General features: G+C 41.9%; 1 protein-coding gene across 1 annotated transcript in view; it reads left to right on the top strand.

Annotated features, from left to right (window-relative positions):
- Positions 1-22,876, top strand: part of THSD7B (thrombospondin type 1 domain containing 7B) — a 653,838-nt gene that overhangs the window by 589,384 nt on the left and 41,578 nt on the right. Inside the window, exons 18-20 of the mRNA XM_061608903.1 lie at positions 11,763-11,904; positions 19,100-19,215; positions 20,282-20,399. Of these exons, the coding sequence (XP_061464887.1) occupies positions 11,763-11,904; positions 19,100-19,215; positions 20,282-20,399 (376 nt within the window). The remainder of the gene's footprint in view (positions 1-11,762; positions 11,905-19,099; positions 19,216-20,281; positions 20,400-22,876) is intronic.

Raw genomic sequence — 22,876 nt, 5'->3', positions numbered from 1 at the left:
TCAAACCTGTAACACATTTAATAACAGTTCCCAACAAGGGTTTCGTTACAACCATCTTATGGTTTCTATTGCTCCTATGAGTCCAAAAGACCAGGACAAAGAACAGCAACAGACTGTCCAATAGCTTCAGCTACTGGGGGTTGTTGCACTGCAGTCAGAAATTAACACTGCTGAAAGAATTGCACTGGCTGCCCATTTGCTCCTGGGCCAAGTTCATGTTTCTGGTTTTGGTGCACAAAGCCCTATAGAGCTTGGGACCAAGATACCTGAAAGATCATCTTCCCCCTTATATACCCAGACAATAACTGTCCTCTGCAGGACCATCTTATCAGGAGGTCCATTCCACACAACATAGGAAGTGGACCTTTAGTGTTGTGGCACCTACCTTTTGGAATTCCTTCCCCTTAAATATTAGACAGGCACCATCTCTGTTATCTTTTCAGTGCCTATTAAAGACCTTCTTCTTTCAACAGGTTTTTTAAGTAAAGACCTTATCCCAGTCTGCATCTGTGCTGGAATTGCTTTTTAATATGCTTTTAAAGTTTTTTTAAAAAGATGGATTAAAGATTTTTTTAGTGTTTTGTTTGCCACCTCGGGCTCCTACTGGGAGGAAGGGTGGGATATAAATCAATAATAAATAAATAAATATAATATAATATAATATAATATAATATAATATAGAAAAGCTGACAAGCCTTAATGTGAATGATTGAAGTTTCTCTCTCTCTCTCTCTCTCTCTCTCTCTCTCTCTCTCTCCCCCCTCCTTATTTGGGTAAGATTTATTTTTTGCTGGGCAGGGGGGAATTTAAAAAGTCATGATAGATTAATTGTGAATATTGATTTGAAATAAATAAATAACTGCTTAAGTTGTAAATAACTATTAAACAATGTGCACATCTGCATGCAGATTGTTGTGAATGGTTCATTACACAGTTAAAACTGGTCAAATCCCTTCTCTACAGAAGCATTTTCTGCAGCACCAGCCTTGTACATTTCATTATTAGTAGCTTGTTAAACATCATGTTCCTGGTTCCATATGCAAGCATTTCAATAAATTACAAGGTCAGTGAGTATGCTACAGCCTTTGTAGCCTGCAGTTATGAGGGCCATGTGAAGAACTAGATGAAGAAGTCTTACAGAGAGTTCACAGAGAAGGTATTTATATATTACTGTGCAGAACACTTCAGTACCTTCAGAGCATGTTCAAATAGATCTCTTTTCTCAATGTTCTCAATGTTTATCTGTTTGGTCCCCAGACACATTTTTATGTTACATCTTGCAATGTGTGTGATAAAATGTGACTAATTAATTGGGATAGCTGTTAACACAATTGGGACCAAACCATTAAAAAAAATTAACCATAGGAAGGAATATCAAAAATTGCCTTATACTGACTCAGACTATTGGTCTATTTAGTTGAGTGTTGTCTACACCTCAAGTTTCTATTGTGTTGCTTTCTGGATATCTCCAAGTCCCATCAGCCCCAGCCAGCATAACCAGTGGTTAGGGATTGATGGGAGATGTAGCCCAACAACATCTGCATACTGAGTACCCCCCAAGCCATTTCATTTAGTGGAACTCACAAAGTGAATCCTTCCCACCATGGAATGAATTTCCCCACCCCAAGCCATGTCAGTGTCAGAGGCTGGCAGGGCCAAGGAAATTCAGTATATGGTGACCAAGGTTTGCATGGTGAATACTACTAAATGATACCATTGGAGAATAGGAAACCCACCATAGGGATCATCCTCCCCATGGCAAGAGTACATTTGTTGTCTATTATCACCTTTGAAGTAATTCCTGCTTATGGGAGGCAATATATTCTGAGCTGAGTTTGCTAGATCTCTATACAAGTAATTGTTTAATGTAGAATTTTATTTTTTTTATTTACTAAATTTCTTAGTCGCCCATCTGGCTGGTTCTCCAGCCACTCTGGGAGACGTACAAATTAGCATATCAGTGCAATAAACATTAGAATCTGAGCCAATAATAATAATAAAATCTATCTACACATCTAATAACATAGCAATCCAGTAAACATTAAAATCTACACCAATAATAATAATAAAATCTAATCCTCCCCAAAGGCCTGCCTGAAGAGCCAGGTCTTCACAGCCCGGCGGAAACTCATTATATAGGGTGCAAGGCGGAGATCATTAGGGAGGGAGTTCCACGGGGGGGCACAATTGAAAAAGCCCTCTCTCTAGTCCTCACCAATCTGGCTGTTTTCACTGATGGGATAGAGAGAAGGCTTTCTGAGGCTGATCTTGTTAGGCAGCATAACTGATGATGCTGGAGGCGCTCCTTCAGATAGACTGGGCCGAGACCGTATAGGGATTTAAAGGTCAAAACCAACACGTTGAATTGGGCCTGGCAAGTCACTGGTAGCCAGTGTAGTTCTTTTAACACTGGAGTTGTGTGATCCCGGCGGCAGCTGCCTTTGATCAGGCATGCCGCTGCATTCTGTACCAGTTGCAATTTCTGGACCGTTTTCTAGGGTAGCCCCATGTAGAGCACATTACAGTAGTCTAAGCGAGGGGAGACCAAGGCATGTACCACTGACGGGAGCAGATGATTGGGGAGGTATCAGATGAAGTTTACAATGCTGCCTAGCTCACAGCCGAGACCTGAGCTTCCATGGACAGTTGGGAGTCAAGAATGACCCTGAGGCTGCGGACCTGGTCTTTCAGGGGCAGTCGTACCCCATTAAGCACCAGGTCGAGATCCCCTAACCTTCCCTTGTCTCCCACGAACAGTACCTTGGTTTTGTCAGGGTTCAGTTTCAGCTTATTCCTTCCCATCCAGCCACTCACCGACTCCAGGCACTTGGACAGGGTTTCTACAGCCAACCTTGGTGAAGGTTTAAATGAGAGATAGAGCTGCGTGTCATCCGCATATTGGTGACACTGCAGCCCAAATCTCCTGATGATAGCCCCCAGCGGCTTTATATAGATGTTGAATAGCATCGGGGAGAGGATGGAACCCTGTGGCACCCCACAAGTGAGAGGCCAAGGGTCTGAAACCTCATTCCCCAATGCTACTCTTTGGTGCCTATCAGAGAGGAAGGAATGGAACCACTGCAGTACAGTGCCCCCTATGCCTAACCCCTCCAGGTGATCCAAAAGGAAACCGTGGTCAACGGTATCAAAAGCCGCTGAGAGATCTAGGAGGACGAGGAAGGTGCATTCACCCCTATCCAACACTCTCCTTATATCATCACCAGATAATCCACTTCCTCCAAGCGCACTTGCAACTGCTTCGCCGCCACCCACTCCACCGCCTTGCCCAAGAATGGTAAATTTGAGACTGGGCGAAAGCTATTCAAATCCTGGGGATCCAAGGAGGGCTTCATTAAGATTGGTTTTATTACTGCCTCCTTAAGAGCTGATGGCATCACGCCCTCTTCCAAGGACGCGTTTACCACCGCCTTGATCCCCTCGCCCAGTCTGTTCTTGCAGCTCATAATGAGCCACGATGGGCAAGGGTCGAGTAGGTAGGTGGTTGGCCTTAAGGTTGAAAGCACCTTGTCCACTTCCTCAGAAGGAAGAAGCTGGAACCGATCCCACACTACCAGAAAACCATTGGCCACCTCTGGCTCACTCACTGTATCCACAGCATGTGGAATCGCACTCTTTAGACGATCGATTTTATCCGCAAAGTGTTTTGCAAATTCATCACAGGAGGTCTTGGAATGTCCCATCAGTTCCGAAGCAACTGGACCAACCAGGCTTCAGACCACTTGGAACAGCCTCCTGGGACAGCACTCTGCGAACGCAATAGAGGCAGCATAGAAATCCTTTGCTGCCCTCATCGCCATGTGGTAGGCCGCTGCAGCCGCTCTAACCTGTGTCAGATCGTCATCAGAGCGAGTTTTCCACCACCGGCATTCTAGCTGTCTCATCTCCTGTCTCAGAATTCGCAGCTGTGGAGTATACCATGGCGCGGTCTGAGTTCTATTCAGGGGGAGAGGGCGTTTTGGAGCCACCAGATCTAATGCCCCGGTGATCACCTCATTCCACTCCTCCACCAGGGATTTGAACGAATGCCCGTCTGCAGGTTCCATAAAATCCCCAAGCACATTCAGGAATCCATCAGGATCCATCAAACACCTGGGGCGGACCATCCTAATGGGTCCTTTGCCTTCTCACAGGTGCTGAGATTTCTCAGCACTGGAAGCCATGGGCACTCTGAAAGCTAAATAGACTGCCTCCCCTCCCAAAGGCATTATTCATTAGGCGTTTGGGGGAGGGAATCAAAGCCAATTTACCTGACCAGACTGTTCTGTTGAGAATGTTGGTGCAGCGCTCATCTTCAGTCTTCTTGGGCCCTAACTAGATGAAGCAATGGAGATCCATGCTCAGATGTCTCCTCTCTTTAAATGCTAGCAAAGAACAGCCATGGAGAAGAGGAGATTCAGATCAGAACCACTACATTTCCCTTTTCTTCAAGTGCAACTTCCCAATAAAAATAGTCTACTCAAAAAGTTGCTATATGCCCTTTAGAGAAAAGTTGTTGGAGAGCTGATTCTATATCTTAGTCATCTCATTTATTTAGACCCTTAGACACTACATCCATCTTTAACCCCAACCTGCAAAAGGGAACACATTTAAAATTAGTGATAGACAAGCTTCCCCAGTCCCAGTTTAGAATGGGCATGACTGAAATGAGTTAATTTGAGCTTGATTTATATTGGGTCCAAAATAACTCATTTAAATTCATGCCCACTTCCTGAGGCCTCACCAGACACCCACCTTCCATACTGCCACCCCTTTCCCAAACTGATTTTGGCAGCAAGAGCAGTTTTAGGCATGGCTAGTTGCAGTACAGCCTTTATGCCTGAGAATTCCCCTGAGCATCCATTGCATCAAGAAACATAATAAATGTAGTTCCCAGCGCTCTGAACATTGGTTCCTAGTATTTTCTGGCAGGAATCAACACTTCTGCAGAATTCAGGCTTTAAGCCTGAGGCTTTTGTTGCAACTAGGGGAACATTCCCAACTCTCAGATCATCCTCAAGAATAAATTTAGGAAAGGAGATGGGGAGAGCTCAGGCCTGAACTTTGAGGGGTTCTGATCCCTTTTTAGAAAGGACTCGGGAGCTAAATCCTCAGTTCATCAACCCATTTTGAAATTCATCTCTGCTTAACAATGTTCTACAATATTTGCTTATTGTTCTCTGTCTTTTCATCTCTCACCTTCTACTCTTATGTAAAAGTCTCAATATTCAAGACAGATAGTTTGTAGTCTGGTTGGCATGGGTCTATTCAGATTTCAACATGCCCAGTTGGCAAGTTGACCTAAAAAATGTAATGCTGCTAAAAAGCGTGTTGGGCAATGGTATGTTAAATGTGGGTTAAGAACATATCTGTTTAGGGTTGCAACTATTATTTTTTATTGTTTTCCTGCTTCATGAACAAGAAAATTTTCCTGCACACCATAAATGGGTGAAATTGCAGAAATGTTAGTTGTGCTTATCCTGTTATGTCATCTTATATTAGAAACATCAGGTCACAGTGGGTAAAATGTAATTCTGTATTTGTGTCCGTTTGCCAAGCAGGGCTCTATGGAACTCAGTAGGCAAATTTTAGAGCTTCTGAAGTGACTGCTCTTTTGAGACAAACTCTGATCTATTTGTATCTGTATATATTTTCCCCAAAGCTTTTCAGGGTTTTGTAGTAGCTTACATAATGGAGCATGTTAATCTTTTATTCTCCCCCCTTTTTCAGTTCTTGCATGTAAACAGAGATAAAGGCTTTGGCGAAACTATAACCCTGAAATGTTTCTACATGTGGGGAAAATTGCTGCATTTGATACTGCTAACTATATGTTGGGATAATTCAGACATGCAGCTTTTAAAAAAGTTTTATTATTATTATTATTATTAGCTGCTTTGAATGCAATTTATGAGAGCCAGTGTGGTGTAGTGGTTAAGGTGTTAGACTACGACCTGGGAGATCAGGGTTCAAATCCCCACATAGCCATGAATTTCATTGGGTGATCTTGGGTCAGTCACTGCCCTCAGCCTCATGAAAACCCTATTCATAGGGTCGCCATAAGTCAGAATCGACTTGAAGGCAGTACATTTACTTTTTTTTTTAATGCAATGTATTTGTTTGTTTATTTGTAAAAGTATTTCTTTACCACCATATCATAAAATATCAGGGTGGTTCACAATGTTAAAACATAAAACACTATTTAAAAAAAATACAAATACAAATAATCACTAAGGTGACTGGCTAATAAAATTAAAATTAAAAAGCTGCAAAGGCATGAAAAGATCTTCAAAAGACACCTGAAAGTCAAACACGAGGAAGTCAGGATATAAACTGAAATAATAAATAAGGGTGTGTGCAGGGTTGATTTATTTATTTTATTTTATTTATTTGTTATATTTTTATACCGCCCCACTAGCATAGCTCTCTGGGCGGTGTACAGCAAAAATACAAAATACATACGATAAGAATCAATAATAATACAACAAAAACACATATAGAATAATGAAAATCTAAAATCAATTACAGGAAATTTAAACTAGATAAGATTAAAATTAGATTAAAATGCCTTGGAAAAGAGGAAAGTTTTAACTTGGCGCCGAAAAGAAAGCAGGGTCGGTGCCAAGCGCACCTCATCGGGTGACGAATTAGTAGAACTGGGAAGTTGTGCATGTGCTCTAAGGCATGGAACTTGTTGTGACAGCCCTCTTCCAAGCCCCAAGTGAGTACAACCAGGGTTTATCCCAAAGCTGGAGAAAAGCTTGTGACTTATTTAATTTCTGTTTGTTTATTTCTTATGTGTAGTTCTAAGCATGGTATACATATTTTCTTTTCTCCACCTATGTACACCATGGAATGGGGTGGCTCAGGGGGAGGCTTGTTGCCTATTTTGGGTTTAATTGTTGTACCTGACATGTATGACTATTGAATATACTTACGTTTTTGTATCCATATTATTATTTACCTGTCATACTTCTACTCAAAAATTCACAAATAATTATTTAAAAAAAGGTGGCACTCACCTTGTAAACCATTAGGCTGTGCTGTGCTAGACCAACAAGAGGAAAGGTTTTCCACCTACCCAGCCCAGGATCCATATAAGGAGGAGCTGCTCCCTAAAGTAGGTATGAGGAACCTTTGATTGTCCACATGTTGCTAAACTAGCCATTGGTCATGCTTGCTGGGAGCTGATGGGAGTTGTAGAGGAGCAACATCTGGAGGGCCAAAGGTTCCTCACACTTGCCCTAAGGGTTTATTTCTGCTCTGTCTCTGTGACACTTTTGTGGGGACTGCCCATTACCTTTTGGCAGGAAGATAAATATTGTTGTGCACCACCCCATGTCCAAGTGGTGCGAGACTTCCAGGGGTTCCTGTGCTTCCCCAGGGTTTGGTTTCCTTGGGAAGAAGGCCAGCGGAAACTATGGTGTCTTTTAGGATATATGGTTTATTTACACAACCTGAGCTTAAGATGGAGGGATTAACAGACTGAAAGTCCAATAGATCTTGCTTTTCCATGAAGCTTGTAGGGAGGCACCCCAAAACTATGGTGCAGAGAGCAGGCCTCTCTGTATGTCTTCCTAGTTCCCAGCTTCTCCAGGCTAGACTAAATACACAAGCCACTCTGTGGCTCCAATATGGGAGGAAAAAGGCCTCTCCCCTGAAAAGAGTCTCAGTAGCTCCTCTTGGATATGCAGATTGACCCTACAGTAAGTCCGTTAACTCACAGGCTGACTTGGCTAAACTATTAGATTAGCCAAGGAAACTAGTCTGACCGTAGAGCAAGTTTCTTGCTTTCATATCCCAATTTCAGATACAAGATCATGGGCTTGAAGGGGACCCAAAGAAATAACATGTCTCAACCCACAATCACATAACAATATATATGACTTTAAGTCTTCTTTTTTTTAAGTTTTGAGTTTGTATTGTCTTAAATTTTTGTAAATTGCATTTTTTACTTGAAGTTTGCATTTATGTGTGAACTTTTGTGAGCTGCCTTGGGGGTCTTTTTGGCCAAAAGGCGACATAGAAACAAGTTCTTAACAATTCAAAGCACACGTTTTCATGCTGAAGAAGCCAGAAGTGGTCATTCAGAAGCCAGCCCCTCTGCTTTTGATTGATTTTAACAAAGCAAATGCAGTAGAGCTTTAATTGGGAGCACCTAGCAAGATACTTCCCTTTGATTCTTATTGGCAAATCATTTACACTACTGTTCTTGCCTGCAAGGACAAACAATCAGATTAATTGCATGAAAGGTTATAAAGGATTCGTAAACACTTTGCAACGGGATTAGTTTTCAGGTAATTAAGAGTAATGGCTTACTTTAGATGTTTTTTGGTGACCATTCTCTGGCTAGCAGCAGAGGTTTCAATAAGGTTACTTGCTTTATGAAAGTATACCACAAGGTGATAAATAACTGTAACAGCCTGATAAGCATTTGTTTAACTTTGCAAGAGGAGGGAGCTGCATCTCCTCTGGCAGATATCCAAGAGAAAACCCTTGGGATCAGACTCTGTCGTCTGTCTCACATTCTTGATGGTTGAGGTACTTTACTGCAGTCAATGGGAGCTGTGCCAGAGCTGTATCAGGCGAAAGCCACAGCAGAATTTAGCTTCTGAGCTGCAATGGCTCAAGCGTTCCATGGCATATTCAGGAGGAAAGAATGAGTTTGCTCCCCCCCCATGTTTGTCTCTTGCTCTCAAGTTCTGCCTTCAATGACAGCTGCAAGGCAATAAAAGCATGTGTTTTTTGAACTGCTGTCTCTGTAGTTAATGAGCTTTTAAACAGGAAAAAATAGAGCCCTCAATGTGATTTATGAAAGGATGTTACTGGAAAAGTCCTCAATATTCATGAAAAAGGTGGTGGTTGTTATAGTTCTTGCTCAACTTGTGGCACTTCTTGTAATCCCTTGATTGCTTTTTTTTCTTCTCCTCAGTGAGCAGGCGCAAACTCATTATCATCAATTAAATAGAATCAAGAATATCTCATCTCATTTCACTTCACTTAGAATCAATAGCAGTGCTGCTATTGACATCAAATGGTCTAGAATTTGTCACTCTTTTATAGCATAATTCTGCCATTCTTAATCACTGAAGTAACCCCATTAGCCCCAGTGTCACTACCATCACGATGAAGTGTAGCAGGTTACGACACTTACAAGCATAAACTGACATAATTGCCTTTTATGAGCTTCTGAAGCTATTGGATTGCTGAAGTTGCTGCCTATTCGCTTGGCTGCCGCTCAAAAGTGTCCATGTAACTCTGCCCTGGGGTGGACAAGGACATGTTACATTTCTTACCTTTTTACCCAGCCAATGGGCGGATCTTTCTTGGCCAGTTAAGGTGTTAACTGCAAAATGTTGCATCCTGAAAGATGCTCTGATACATAATCATGTTTACCCAGACAGCTTAATGTAAAACATTCAGCTTAATATTTTGTATACAACAAACACAAAGTTGAATGGACTCTTGTCCATCTCTTGGCAGGTTTGATTGTTTTAGTGGGAATAGGAAAGAGCAATTCTATGTGTATTTATCTGGAAGTCCAACTGTGTTCAATGGGTCTTAATTCACTTTAAGTGTGTTGGGTTGCTGCCTTGGAGAGAGTGCCATATAATAAGCTACGCTAGTTCATTATACCATGTCTCAAGTGGGTGCACCACAACTGTACTGATACAGCAAATAATCCACAAAGTAGCTGGTAATTAAACTATATTAACCTAACCTGGTAGGAAACTTTAGTTGGCCTTTCTCCAGAGTGGCTGAGAAACAATTATAGCATTTCCATCAGAGGCAGCCAGGTTGGCCACTGGCCAAGGGCCCCTGCGGCCCAGAAGAGCCCCTGAGGGGCTGGGAGAGCCCAGTGACCCGATGCTGCCACAGATTGCAGAAAGGGAGCTCCACCTTTCCAGGAAACACCCCCATGTAGGTGGCAAGGTCTTAAATAGTTTTGTCCTCCCCAACTATCTTCCATGCCACTGCATTAATGCACTGTGTGCACAGGTCTACCATCATTCAAGATGGGGGGGCATCCCTAAGGGGTTGATGCCTCTACTGCCATCTTGGGTGATGGCAGGCATGCATACTCAGAATTCTAGTGCACTGACAGGGCAACATGGGAGGAGGGTCAGGCAGGCCTATTTGATCCCACACTGCCTGTATCGAGAGGGTGTGTTGGGGAGCATGATGGGCCCAGGACAGTCTGGTGCCCAAGGGCCTGTTCATACCTAGTGCCGGTCTTGTTTACACTTGTTCCATATGGGTGCTTGAATCCTCATTCAGGATGAGAAGAAATAGATTCTTCCTGTTTTCATCCCAGCCACACTCCCATATGAAAGCGTTGAAGCACCCAACATATTTTTCTCACCTCTAGCCTTCCAGAGTCCTGAGCTGTGACAGCTTGGCTAGGCCCAAGGCACTCACAGCTCTGCTTACAAGATGCACCTATGTATGAGTTTAAGAAAGTAATAGTTGATTTTCATGCTTACAAAACCATGAGAAGTCTGACATTTTTGCTTTGCCAGCTTTCCCAACCCCCAGTCATGAAAGTTTCATGTCTTTCTCCCTCTTAATTTATCTCTTGAAGAAGAAGCCCTAACTGGGATGCTTTACAAATTAGCATTTTACAGAGTGCTGCTTACTTAGTAGGAAAAATGTATCATTTTAATTGTAATGGTTGGGCTAGGCCTGCCCCTTCTCTATTTACATTTCTCCATTACTAGACAAAAACATGGCTTCTTACTGATTTTTTAGAACAATGGGTAAAGTTTTCTGAGGCATTCGCCATCTCAAAAAAATCGGGAATCCCAGTTACTTCTCTAATATAGCATGAAAAGTCAATGAAAGAGAAACAGATGTAACATTTTTTTCCATTGCTAAACAGTTTGACATGCAATCCTAATGGGAAACAAAGGAAAATATCCCATTGACTATTCCTGTTTGCTAATTGGTCTAACACAGTCCTTTCCCTCTACTTGAAAGCAAGAATGATATGACGACAAATGTCCTGTTGTCCAAACAGAACTGGCTCAGGACATGTCTGATGGAAGAATAAGATGGTCTCTCTACCTCCCCGCGCCCCTACAAAATTCCTTGTACAGGTTAATATTTTAACTTGTATTAAATTGCTGTAAAATAATTGTTTTTAACCATTTCTATGTTGGAATGTCTAATTGATATGTTTGGTCTGTGACCGCAATAAACGCTATCTATCTATCTATCTATCTATCTATCTGTACAGGTGCTGACCAGTCTTGCAGCTGAATCTTACTTGAACTATGGTGGTGTTCTCCACTATAATCAAGGGCAGCAGGCTAGTTTAAAGAATTCAGGGCAGAGCACATAGCAGATGCAGTTCTCTCCTCCAACATTTTGCTACCACTTATGCCCCTCGTCCCAGCATATACTGCCTGAGGCAGCTACCTCACTCTACCTTTTGGCTCTTTATGCCAAGGAGCCGCAGAAGTCCATGGACAGCAACTATGAACATGGTTGTTGCTTTCTTTTCATTTCTACATCCTACAGTTACAACAACTTATGAGTCAAGCTTCTTTTAAACCCAGCAGTGGTTTGGCCCATCAGCTGTTGCTATGGCTAATACCCTAAACAATCCTCAACCTTGTTTGTGGTTTCTCCCCTGTCCACATGCTGAGTCCCTCTATATTGCTGTGACTGAGGTAAAAAAATGCCATGATGTCTAATGAGGCAATTATTAAAGATTCCCCACACCACCTGTTAACATTTATAACTTTTGTCTTACTTTTTTTTTCTAGCCATGTGACCCCAATATAATGCAAACACGGACTCGGCATGTATTGAGGTCTCCTTTAAATCCAAAGACCTGCCCTGAACGTTCACAAATGCACCCTTGTGTCTTGAATCAAAATTGTTTTCAGTTTCACTACAATTTAACAGGTAAGGACTCTTCACTTTATATTACAACATAATTTAGTGCATCTTTCACCATGCCTGTATCTGAAGAGGAAGGCAGAATAATAGAGGTGATGGTGAAGAGGTTGGTTAGATTCAGATCCTCAGACATCCATGAAGCTTGCTAGGTGGCATATAAATTACTTACAGTACATTATTGATTTAGATTTTAGTTGTTTGAAGGTTTAGAAAATCAAAGTACTTTGGGCACTGAAACACATTATAGAACTGAAAAAATAATATCTATACACATGTGTCCAGCAAATGTTTTACAAGCTGGCTTGCATTTAAAAGTGGTTACTGAAAATCCTGTTCTTAACTTCTTACTCACCAGGTGGAACTTGTATTTTCAGTTAACATCTCTTTACAGCCCAATCTTCTGCACTTTTAGTTAGAGATAACTCCTACTCAGTTCAATGGGGCTTCCTCCCAAGTAGGGCCAAATTTCCTATTACGTTAAATGCCTATTCGCTAGTGTATTATACAGCCACGAGAGTGGCTGTATACTATAGCCAGCGTGGATTTTTCACATTCCACAATGTTAAATTGAAAATACCCCCCATGCCATTCTGATGCTTCCCATAAGCTCATTTCAAAACAAAACCTTAAAAAACTTACAGTCCTTAACAACCCTCTCAATTTTCATGGCGATACACAAAACAGTAAGAGAGAATAGAAAGTTCAAAGTCTAAAAAGAGAGAAAAAAACCCAGAGCCATTTTGGACTTTTTCCTCTGAGAGTTTTCATTAAATTCATTAAAAATTCATTAAAAGTTGAAATTCATTACAAATCAGCCATGTTCACAGAGGACCTGTAATCCTGTTAATGACCTTGCCCCATACTCTGACCTTCACCTTCTGCAGTTTAAAAGTTAAAAAAATGCCTGGCTGATTTTTAATTAATTTAAGAAATTTGGCTGGAACCCTATGATAACACGGGGCATGCTCAGTAAGAACCAACTGTCAGTGCTCTAAAAGCCTCACAGCTGCTGGGCTTGGCTAATCAGGGAGCCACACCCACGCCAGACTTTGATTTCACATGAGACAGTCATGGCTTTCCTCAGAGAATCCTGGGAAGTGTAGTTTGTGAAGGGTGCTGAGAGGAGACTCCCGTTCCACTGATAGAGCTCCAGTGGCAGAGCTTAGAAGATTACTTTAAAAAAGTAATAAATTACAGTTACAGTTACATGGCCCCAAAAAGTAGTAATCACCTTTACAATTGCTCTGAAAGTAACTGATTACTTTACTTTTCCTTCAAAGTAATCACTACAATTGCATTTCAGTTACTTAAAAAAAATGCCTACAAGGTGCTGGCCTTGCCTGCTGCACATCTAAGTAGCCTAAAACAACATTAAAAATAAACAAACACAGAGGTAGTAGAATAATTATTTTTATTCATAAGATAGCAATGGTGGTCTCTCCACTGGTAAGGGTGGTGGGGAGGGAGGCTGAGGCCACTACTCAGATCTTTGCATGTCAAACTAAGTGCAACCCCCCTCAGGCAGGAAGCATAATCTCTCTCACTTAACCACCTCCCAGACCCTGCCCTGCCACCAACTAAGGGACACTCACTCAAGCAAACATTTTCCCAAGATGCAAAAAAGTTAAAATACTGCAAATGCAGCACAGTAGCCAGAGAGGGTGGTGGAGGCCACTTGTGTGCCAAGTGCAAACACAATACACACACACACATTGTTATCTTTCCCCTGCACAGTTCCTTATCTCCATTCTGCTGCTGCCTCCTTCTCCTCCTTTATCCATGTTCTTGACCTCTGGATCCTTTTTCCCTCAACTCCATTCTTCACCACCACTATCCGTTTTTTTAAATAATTGTTTTCTCCACTCCACCCAGTCTCACTCTCTGCCTCCTCCCTCGTCACCTCCTACCCACCCACAGAGCATGAGGAAAGAGCGACACTGCACAGAAGCCCAGTTTGAGGCACATGATTTTCATCCACAAATCAGAGGAGCAGAAGACTTCCCCTGCTCCACAAGTAATGCCCAAAAGTAATTCTGGAAACGTTACAATTACTCCGCAAAAGTAGTAAAATTACTCCTAGTTCTATTACAATCAAAATGTAAAGGAATTACCCACTTGTTACTCAAAAAAGTAATGAATTACAAGTAATTCGTTACTTGTAACTAGTTACTTCCAAGCTCTGTCCAGTGGCCAGAGTGGTTTAACAGTCAGCCTCTCTGACTGAAAGTTTGTGAGGGGAACAGGGCATCTCCTAGCAACTTTCAGCACCCTTCACTAACTACACTTCCCAGGATTGTTTGAGAGAAGCCATGACTGCCCAAAGAGAAATAAAGGTCTGGTGTGGATGTGGTCAGGGACAGCTTTGCTTTAAATTTGGGTGGGAGGCTACATGTGCCTGCTGTAGAATAAAAAGGTGAGGAAAATGCTGAAAAACAATGATACTGTTCACAATGTTTTCCTTTTGGAAAGGAAAGGGTTTTCCCCTCTGCCCAGTGCCCACCCACCCAATTGCCTCCCCACCCCTCCCCTGGGTCAGTGTTGCACTAGGACCTGGCAGAGCAGGGTTCAAATCCCCACACAGCCATGAAGCTTACTGAGTGACCGTGGGCCAGTTACTGCCTCTCAGCCTCAGAAGAAGGCAACAGTAAAACCACCTCTGAATACCACTTACCATGAAAACCCTATTCAGAAGGTCACCATACGTTCGGTCGACTTGAAGGCAGTCCATTTCCATTTTCAAACATGATTGCAGAGAAATAAATCCCATTGAACTCAAAAAATATGCAGATGATCAAACTAGGGTTGCCAGGCCCACCCAGCTTCCAAGAGGTCTTCTGTATCTTTAAAAGTTGTGCAGGGGGAAGGGAGAATTTCACCTTGTGGTTTTTCCCATTACAGTGTTGCAAGAAAACCTGTACTTGGCTGAATTTTCTCTTCTCTTAAAGATACAGAATCATTCTCAGGCCCTGAGCCTGGCAACCCTAGATCAAACCCACCCTCCCTTCTCCCTCCTATCCCCTCCCTCTTGCCCCCTTCCTTTGTTCCTCCCTCCCCCTCCCCTTCCTCCTCCCTCCCCTTCCTCCTCCCCTTCCTCCTCCCCCCTCCCCTTCCTCCTCCCCCTCCCCTTCCTCCTCCCCCCTCCCCTTCCTCATCCCCCCTCCCCTTCCTCATCCCCCCTCCCCTTCCTCATCCCCCCTCCCCTTCCTCATCCCCATGGTCAGTTTTACCTATCTTAAGTATCAGTGCATGGAAGTAAATACCATTGACCTCTATGAGCTTGCAAATGATCAAACCTGCCCTCCCCTCCCCCTTCCTTTGCCCCCCTCCAATGCTCCGTCCCATCTCCTCTCCCTTCCTCCTCCCCCTCTTCCTTCTTCCTCCTCCCCTGCCCACTCCAGTCTTCCCTCCCCCCTGTCAGTTTTACCTATCCTAAGCATGATTGCATGGGAGTAAATCGCACTGAACTCAATAAACATGCAAATGATCAAACCTGTCCTTCTCCTCCCCTCCCCCTCCTGCCTGCCCCCATCCCAGTCCTCCCCTCTGCCTTTCCTCCCCTCCCTCCTCCACTTCCTCCTCCTCCCTTCCCCATCCCCTGTGGTCAGTTTCACTTATCCCAAGCTTGATTGCAGGGGAGTAAATCCCACTGAACTCAATAAGCATGCAGTTGATCAATCCATTCTCAGCTAGCTTGCACAGGATCCCATTTCTTTCCTCCCAGATTAAAAAGCAGGGAAATTCACTAATAGGCAAAAAACCCTTGCAGACCTGACCTCCTCTCTGAGATATTGGGCTGCCTTACAAATTTGTCAAAATGCAAACACAATTTGGGTTGGTCTTTCACAGTCCAATCCACTTGCTGTGTAGCTTGGAAGAATTTGGTAACATGTGCCTCTGAGCATATGGTGAGTGGTGGCAACACCTGCAGTCAGCCCAAATAATAGAAAGAAGACGTATGCTGTGCTGATCTTGTTTTAGCAGGGAGGAAGCAACATTATTAAGACCGTTGATATAGCTCAGATGGTCACTTTAAATATGTCCGATTTACTTTGCAATTTTAGTGAAGTTTCCTATAGGAAATCACTTTCTTTTGTTTCTATCTCTGTGGATATGTGAAGTATAGCAACACTTTGCAAAACTTACACTAAAAAAACTCCAAACATAATTGTGGTATAATTTTATTTTATTTATTTATTTAATTACATTTTTAAACCGCCCTATAGCAACAAGCTCTCAGGTCGGTGTACAAAAAGATAAAAACAGGTTAAAACACAAATAAACATGAAAACAATACAGTATAAAAAGATATAAACAAGATAAAACAAAGTCAAATAAAAGTAAAATTTAAAAATTTAGAGTTTAAAATTTAAAATGCCTGGGCAAAGAGGTAGGTCTTTACCTGGCGCCGAAAAGATAACAAAGAAGGCGCCAGGCGTATCTCATCAGGGAGGGCGTTCCATAACTCAGGGGCCACCACCGAGAAGGCCCTAGCTCTAGTTATTACTCTCCAGGCCTCCATATGCGTTGGAACCCGGAGAAGGGCCTTCGACGTCAGGCGTAGTGAACGGGCTGGTACATTGCGGGAGAGGCGTTCCATCAGGTATTGCGGTCCAATGCCGTTAAGGGCTTTATAGGTAAGAACCAACACTTTGAATCTGGCCTGGAAACATAATGGTAGCCAGTGCAGCTGGGCCAGGACAGGAGTTATATGATCATATTTCTTAGTCCCGGTAAGAACTCTGGCTGCAGCATTCTGCACTAGCTGAAGTTTCCGAACCGTCTTCAGAGGTAACCCTACGTAGAGTGCATTACAGTAGTCCAATCTAGAGGTTACCAGAGCATGGATAATGGATAATGGCACTGACTTCTGCAAAATAGTCTCCAGTGGACCTCAGGAGTGTCTCAATTTGCACAAGATAAAACAGTGGAAGGTGAAATATATTCTAGCAAAATTCTAGGTGTGCTCTATGTTTTTAATTGACTGTGCCCGCCTTGCCTTAAATGAAGTGATTTAAACATAGGAGGCTGAAAACATGCATCCTCTTTTTTCCAACAGCTAGAGATTGCTGAAGTAGCAACATATTGTTTCAGATTCAACTGTTAATGCACTCAAAATAGAAAAATAACATAACCAACAATTTGAAATACAAAAGGCTGTTTTCACCATCATATGACATTGAGCGACAAAAAGGCGTTGAAATTAATAAAAATAAATTTGACACAGATTTCTAGGATGAATAATGAGGGAAATAAAATTTTCTAGTTTAGATTCTGTGTAGAAACATTACTAACACAGGAAAGCAAAGTAAGATCACCAACAAAGATACAAAAATATAATTCTCCATCTTTGGAGATGGTAGGTAATTTGTAGGGCAGTACACTATCTCAGAGTGGAGGTCAGTTCTCCTGCTCCCCTAGTGCATTCACTATAGCTGTCCAATTTTCCTGCTTTTAAAAGTTTGATAGAATATCTGTGGGCTATAGGTACGTTCTTAAACCACAAGGTTTTTTGCCTATTAATGAATGTGTCTATAAACAGTAGCTGTGCAGGACCACTATTTTCATTCAGGACCATGGTATGGATGAAGAGGGATTTTCACCTCCTCTCCCATACTATGGTCCCAACAAAAATTGTGCATCTCTGACAGCTGTTATTTGCCCCGGAGGGAAGGGTTTTCGTGCAAAGTTGGTTACCTTATATTTTGTGCTAAATTTATTGTAACCCTGTGAATAGTTTCATTCATCTGTGTGAGACTATTCACATGCTTCAGTAGGGAGGTGGAATCTGGGGAATGCTAGATATTTTTGGGCTCTAGCTCCCACCATCCCTGACAATTACCCATGTTGATTGGAGCTGAGGGGAGTTGGAGTTTGAATGCACCAAGGGAGCAGGAGACCTGACTTCCTTTCTGAGATATTATACTGCCCTACAAATGCAAATACAATTTGGGTTTGTCTTTCACAGTCCAATCGACTTCCTGTGTAACTTGGAAGAATTTGGTAACATGTGCCTTTGAACATTCACCATAGCTGCCCAATTTCCCCGCTTTTAAAAGTTTGATAGAAATATCTGTTGGCTATATGTACGTTCTTAAACCGCAAGGGTGCTTGTTGTTGTTGTCAAATTACACTTGAATTATGCCACAGTGATCCTGGAAGTTTCTAAGTTAGCTTTGGTGCACTACCTAAAGTCACTCCTTAGAGATGGGTATGTGACTGCACAGAAGGAAATTAAGGCAAAACCTCTTGATGAATGCAGCAGAAGCAAAAGTTTGATGTCCCAGTACAACGATCTCTAGAAACTATAGATATTCTAATGCACAGAATGCAGAATCACAAGCCAGTCTTGGACTTTTCCATTCACTGCAGCTTTGGGTAATTTCTGTGAATGTAAAAGAATGTGTATTTTGAGAAGTCCCCTCCATTGAAATGAATGGGGAAGGCCACACATGCAAGCATTTTACATATAATTGGGTGCAGCTATAGGGCTGTGAAGTTGTGTGTATGTGTAGACAATTCCTCACTAGTCAAAAGGAAATCTGGCTTGATTTTCATATTCTAGTAACCAACATAGAAAACACATCCATTCATACATACAAACTGAACATTTTAAAGACCGTCGAGAGGCAAAAGCATAACTTTAATGAATCATCTTTTTACTTACACTTTGAAGACTGAAAAGACTTCCAATTACTTATGATTTGTAGTCATTTTCAACATTACCTTTGCCGAATGATACAATGAAGATCAACAGCCTGTTTAAATTGTTTACACTGGCTTGAAGAAGACATTAATGTTTTAAAAGCACTTTATTTTTTAAAAGAATGAAACATTACTTACTTTGTCAGACAAAATTTAGTTGGAGGTTGTGACAAGCTTTGCTTTGAAGTAGTAACACTTCAGTAAATGGTTATAACTTTGTTAGCCAGGAGGCAGCCTGGCACTCGATAATGCATGGATTGTTTTTAAATGATACATTTTATCAGCACTGGACAATTTTCAGTACACTCGGGGGAATATGGTTTTTCAGAGGCACTGAAACAAAGACTTGACCACTGAAGTCTAGACACGTTTTTTAAAAATCTATTTCCTTGGCTTCTGTATGCCCATATGAAGCAAAGATAGTTTCAACATGTTTAAAAATTAAAGCTTCCTCCAACAATGGCTGGCAGAACTAAATGCATTGATGATATGTCTTTAGACTGGAGCACGTGTCAACTAAATGAAAATGCACCCTGTGGACAAGGGATTAGGAATCGCCTTCTGAGCTGTGTACGCAGTGATGGGAAAGTAGTGACTATGAACTACTGTGAGCAGGTGAGGTTTCATGTGGGCCATCAGTGCAGGTGTGTATCAATTGAACTCCATGTGTCTTTGTTTAACTCGTGCCACATAGGACAAAATCTGGCTTCCTAGCAGAACTTGTTCTTCTCTGTTTTGAAGAATCTCTTCTTTCTCATTAAATTTATTTTATTTATTTTTAGTAATTATTTATTCCCTTTGCTGCTGTCTATTTTTCAAGCAGCTTGGCATTCTTGATCTTCTGGTTAGGGTTTCAACGTAATCCTGGAATCTTCATCTGCTGCTTGTGTGGGAATGAAGAATTCAGGATTCAAACTCAAGAGAAAAGGGAAAAACTCCAAGAGGAGTCACATGTAGAACAAAACTCTGGAAAAGATTTAGACATACTCCTGTGTTACAGAATTGTGAGATTTGTTCTTCTCGAGACACAGGGGTGACTACAGAATGTATTTGTGTGTGTTTCAAAAGATTTGCCCCATTACTGTCCTTGTTCTTTGAAAACAGTGTGTTTGGTCAATGGAATGTACACAAGAGTTGTATTGTCCATACATAAATCTTACAATTTAAGGCTGTAAAGCCAGGATGAGGAATGTTGCTGAACTACATGTAGCTCCCCAAATCCCTGAGCACTGACCATGCTGGCTGAGGCTGATGAGATCTGAAGTCCAACAACATCTGGAGGGCCATAGTTTCCCCGCCTGTGATCCTATACTCACTTGTCTGGAAGTAAATCCCATTTATCTCAGAGAGGCTTACTTCTTCATATGAAGTATTGCACTACAATAATGTTTCTACGTTGTGCCCATCACAGTCCAGGTGCAGCTGGTGGCCTAACAGAAACACCTATGAAGGGGGGCAGTGTACCCGAGCAAGTCACCCTAATTCATTTAAATGGCTCTTTGCTTGCTGAATGCTAAATGTGTATCCCAACTTGTGCGGCTGAACCTGGGTCAGTATAAAAATGCTCCTTAGCAAAGCAAGAAGGTAGTCCCTGGGTGTTTCATTTTAAGCTCCTCATTTTTATATATATATACCTTCCTGGCAACCAGTGCCAAATAACTCATTCTGTGTTTGTTTATAGCTAAATTTGGAAACACCTGCACAAATGGTTGTTGACTGCCTTGTGGAATGTGTAGTAAACTGCCGGCTCTCTGAGTGGTCTGCCTGGTCGGAATGTTCACATTCGTGTGGCCTTGCAGGTAACTGTCCGTTGATGTTCTTGCTCCCTTCTTCGGAACAGAAACATACCATAAAACTCATCATCAATAATAAATGCTCCGTTCCTGATCACAAGGTTCTGAAATAGCTTGGATATAAAAATGAGGTGGAAGAAGGGGCTGGATGAAAGGTCACTTTCTTGTCTCTCTTCCCTCCATCATCCCTCCCTCAATGATCAGTGAATCCTCCTGAATGGGGTGGGTAGTGAGGCAGAGAGGCTAGAGGAGAGCTTTGTGTTTGGAAGGTGCCTTTGCCCAGTTTTCAGCGATACTCCTTTCTCCTGCAGCCATCTGCACCATAGACCACTCTGTTTAAAAGGGTCCCCCAGTTCTCAGGCAAAGCTTTTTTGGAGGGTCTTGAGGGGTTGCTGAGGGATGGGTGGGCTGCAAACATCATCTTCCAGGTACCCCCTTCTGCTGGCATGTCTTTGGATCCAAGTCATAGTTAAGTAGAATAAGGTTTTAGTTAAATAAAAATAATTATGTTAAGTATTTATAACTCTCAACTAGAAACAGCACCCAAGGCTGCTGTTAATTAAATCTATGAACATCCAAACTGTACCAACCTATATTTTAAACACATTTAATAATGATTTAAGTATGAAGCAAACAATTCCAATATTATCCGCAAACATGTACTATATCCTTCCTATTAAAACCAAATCAAGCTTATAATTTTTTTACTTTGTGTCATTTGTAAAAATCTATCATCACATACCCAACTGCATATGTTCAATTTTGGGCATTTCTAATAACAACCATACAGATGTCAGATAGTTGTTGAACATGTGGCTGTATTACAGGGAGGATATCACCCATTTTAATAAAGGGAGTGTTTCAAATAAAAGTAATGTAGTGTTGAAATTTGAAGGTTTATGATGAATTGAAGATTTTAAAAGGAAGAGGTCGGATGAGTGCTAAATTGTTGTTTTTTGACATCTTGTTTTTAGGTTAATTTGCAATGAATGTTCTAATGTGTGTCCCCTTGAAGAGTTGTAGGTTACCCATTAACGGTTACAGAAACTATACAAGGATTATTCCATGTTGTGATATTGTCTACATTTGGGGGCTGGAAGGCTGAATGGAATCTAGCGATGAAGATTGCTGGTGGTTGGTGGCCCCAAGACCCCACTGCAACAGAAAAAGAAACAGAATGCACTTTGAAAAGTGATGCTGCATGGAAAAAATATTTAACAGTGGGTAAAATCCAACACTGCATGAACAGATTCTGCTGGTACAACTAAACTTCCCCTTCCTCTCCATTCCTGCACACACCCAAATCTACTTCAGAGGATCTCCTACCCGAGGACGCCTTCCCCCCACTGGCTATAGGAAGAGGGAGAGGAAGGAGAAGCCCTGTTGCACAAACCTGTTCTGCTTGTTCATGGACAGATGTCACCCAGTAGAATTTAACAGGCAGAATACACACACCTCCTTTCATTACTCACTTAGAAAACAGATATCAGCCACTTCCCATTCTCTCAATATAGATTTTGTATCCTGCAGCTAGTTACATTTCTGGTATTACCATTGTTCCTTTCATGTCTTTCTTGAAGATGCAATATGTTTGCTGAAACTTCTTTCATTTGTGGCCTGAGACTATGGGCACCTTTACAGGATTTAAATGAGTAAGGGACTTATTTTTCACACAGACGTCAGGAAGTCAGTGGAAGCGTGCCATCATGCCAAATTTGAGGTGTGAGTAACAGCACAAAACAATATCAGGTAGGTTTTTAGTACCCTGTTGAACTAGTTTTTCTGGAGGGCCACTTTGAGAAGAGCTATTAGCATTTGAAGGAGTAGGAGTAATTTTATTTTGGAATGCAATTCTGTGTTGGCAGAGAGGAGTCTATAGCGGCTTCCACAGCATCTGTTTAAATCTTCCCACCTGCAAGTAGCTGTCTTCAGTGCATGTGCCCTAGTCTCCCCTGAACATGCTATGGCTAAGTAAGGCCATTGAATTACAACTGTGCCACCTTTCATATCTTACCAGAATCTGCCCGCTTGTTCTTTAAGGTCTCCACGTACAGGATACACTTAGCTAAAACTCTTGTAGGAGCTTGGGGGGTGGGGATCTTGCAATAGGATGCAAATGTTTTTTAATTGTTTTAAAGTTCTTAGTGTCCAAAAGTGTGTGTAAATCTGTACTCTACGGTCAGATAAATAACAGACTCCTGGTTTCTATGGCAAATTCAGAAGATTTTAGAGATCAGAGCACATTGCAGAAATGGCCAGAAAACTTAATATTTGGGTTATCCACTTTGATGAGTTCTCATCTGTTCTGCAAAATAAGTAACACAAACAAATAATTTGTAAATACTGATAGCAAGAATCTGTGGAGTGCTGAATCCAACATCTTTTCAGACCTAGGTTTAGACTCTTCTCTGGTCCCAGGCATTTGATGGAACATGATCCAGCTGTGACAAGGCTTTATGTTAGAGCTGCTCTGAGTTGCTGAC

The sequence above is a fragment of the Rhineura floridana genome, chromosome 2 (assembly GCF_030035675.1).
Source record: "Rhineura floridana isolate rRhiFlo1 chromosome 2, rRhiFlo1.hap2, whole genome shotgun sequence".
Classification (NCBI taxonomy): Eukaryota; Metazoa; Chordata; class Lepidosauria; order Squamata; family Rhineuridae; genus Rhineura; species Rhineura floridana.
This window is presented reverse-complemented; position numbering and strand designations above follow the sequence as displayed.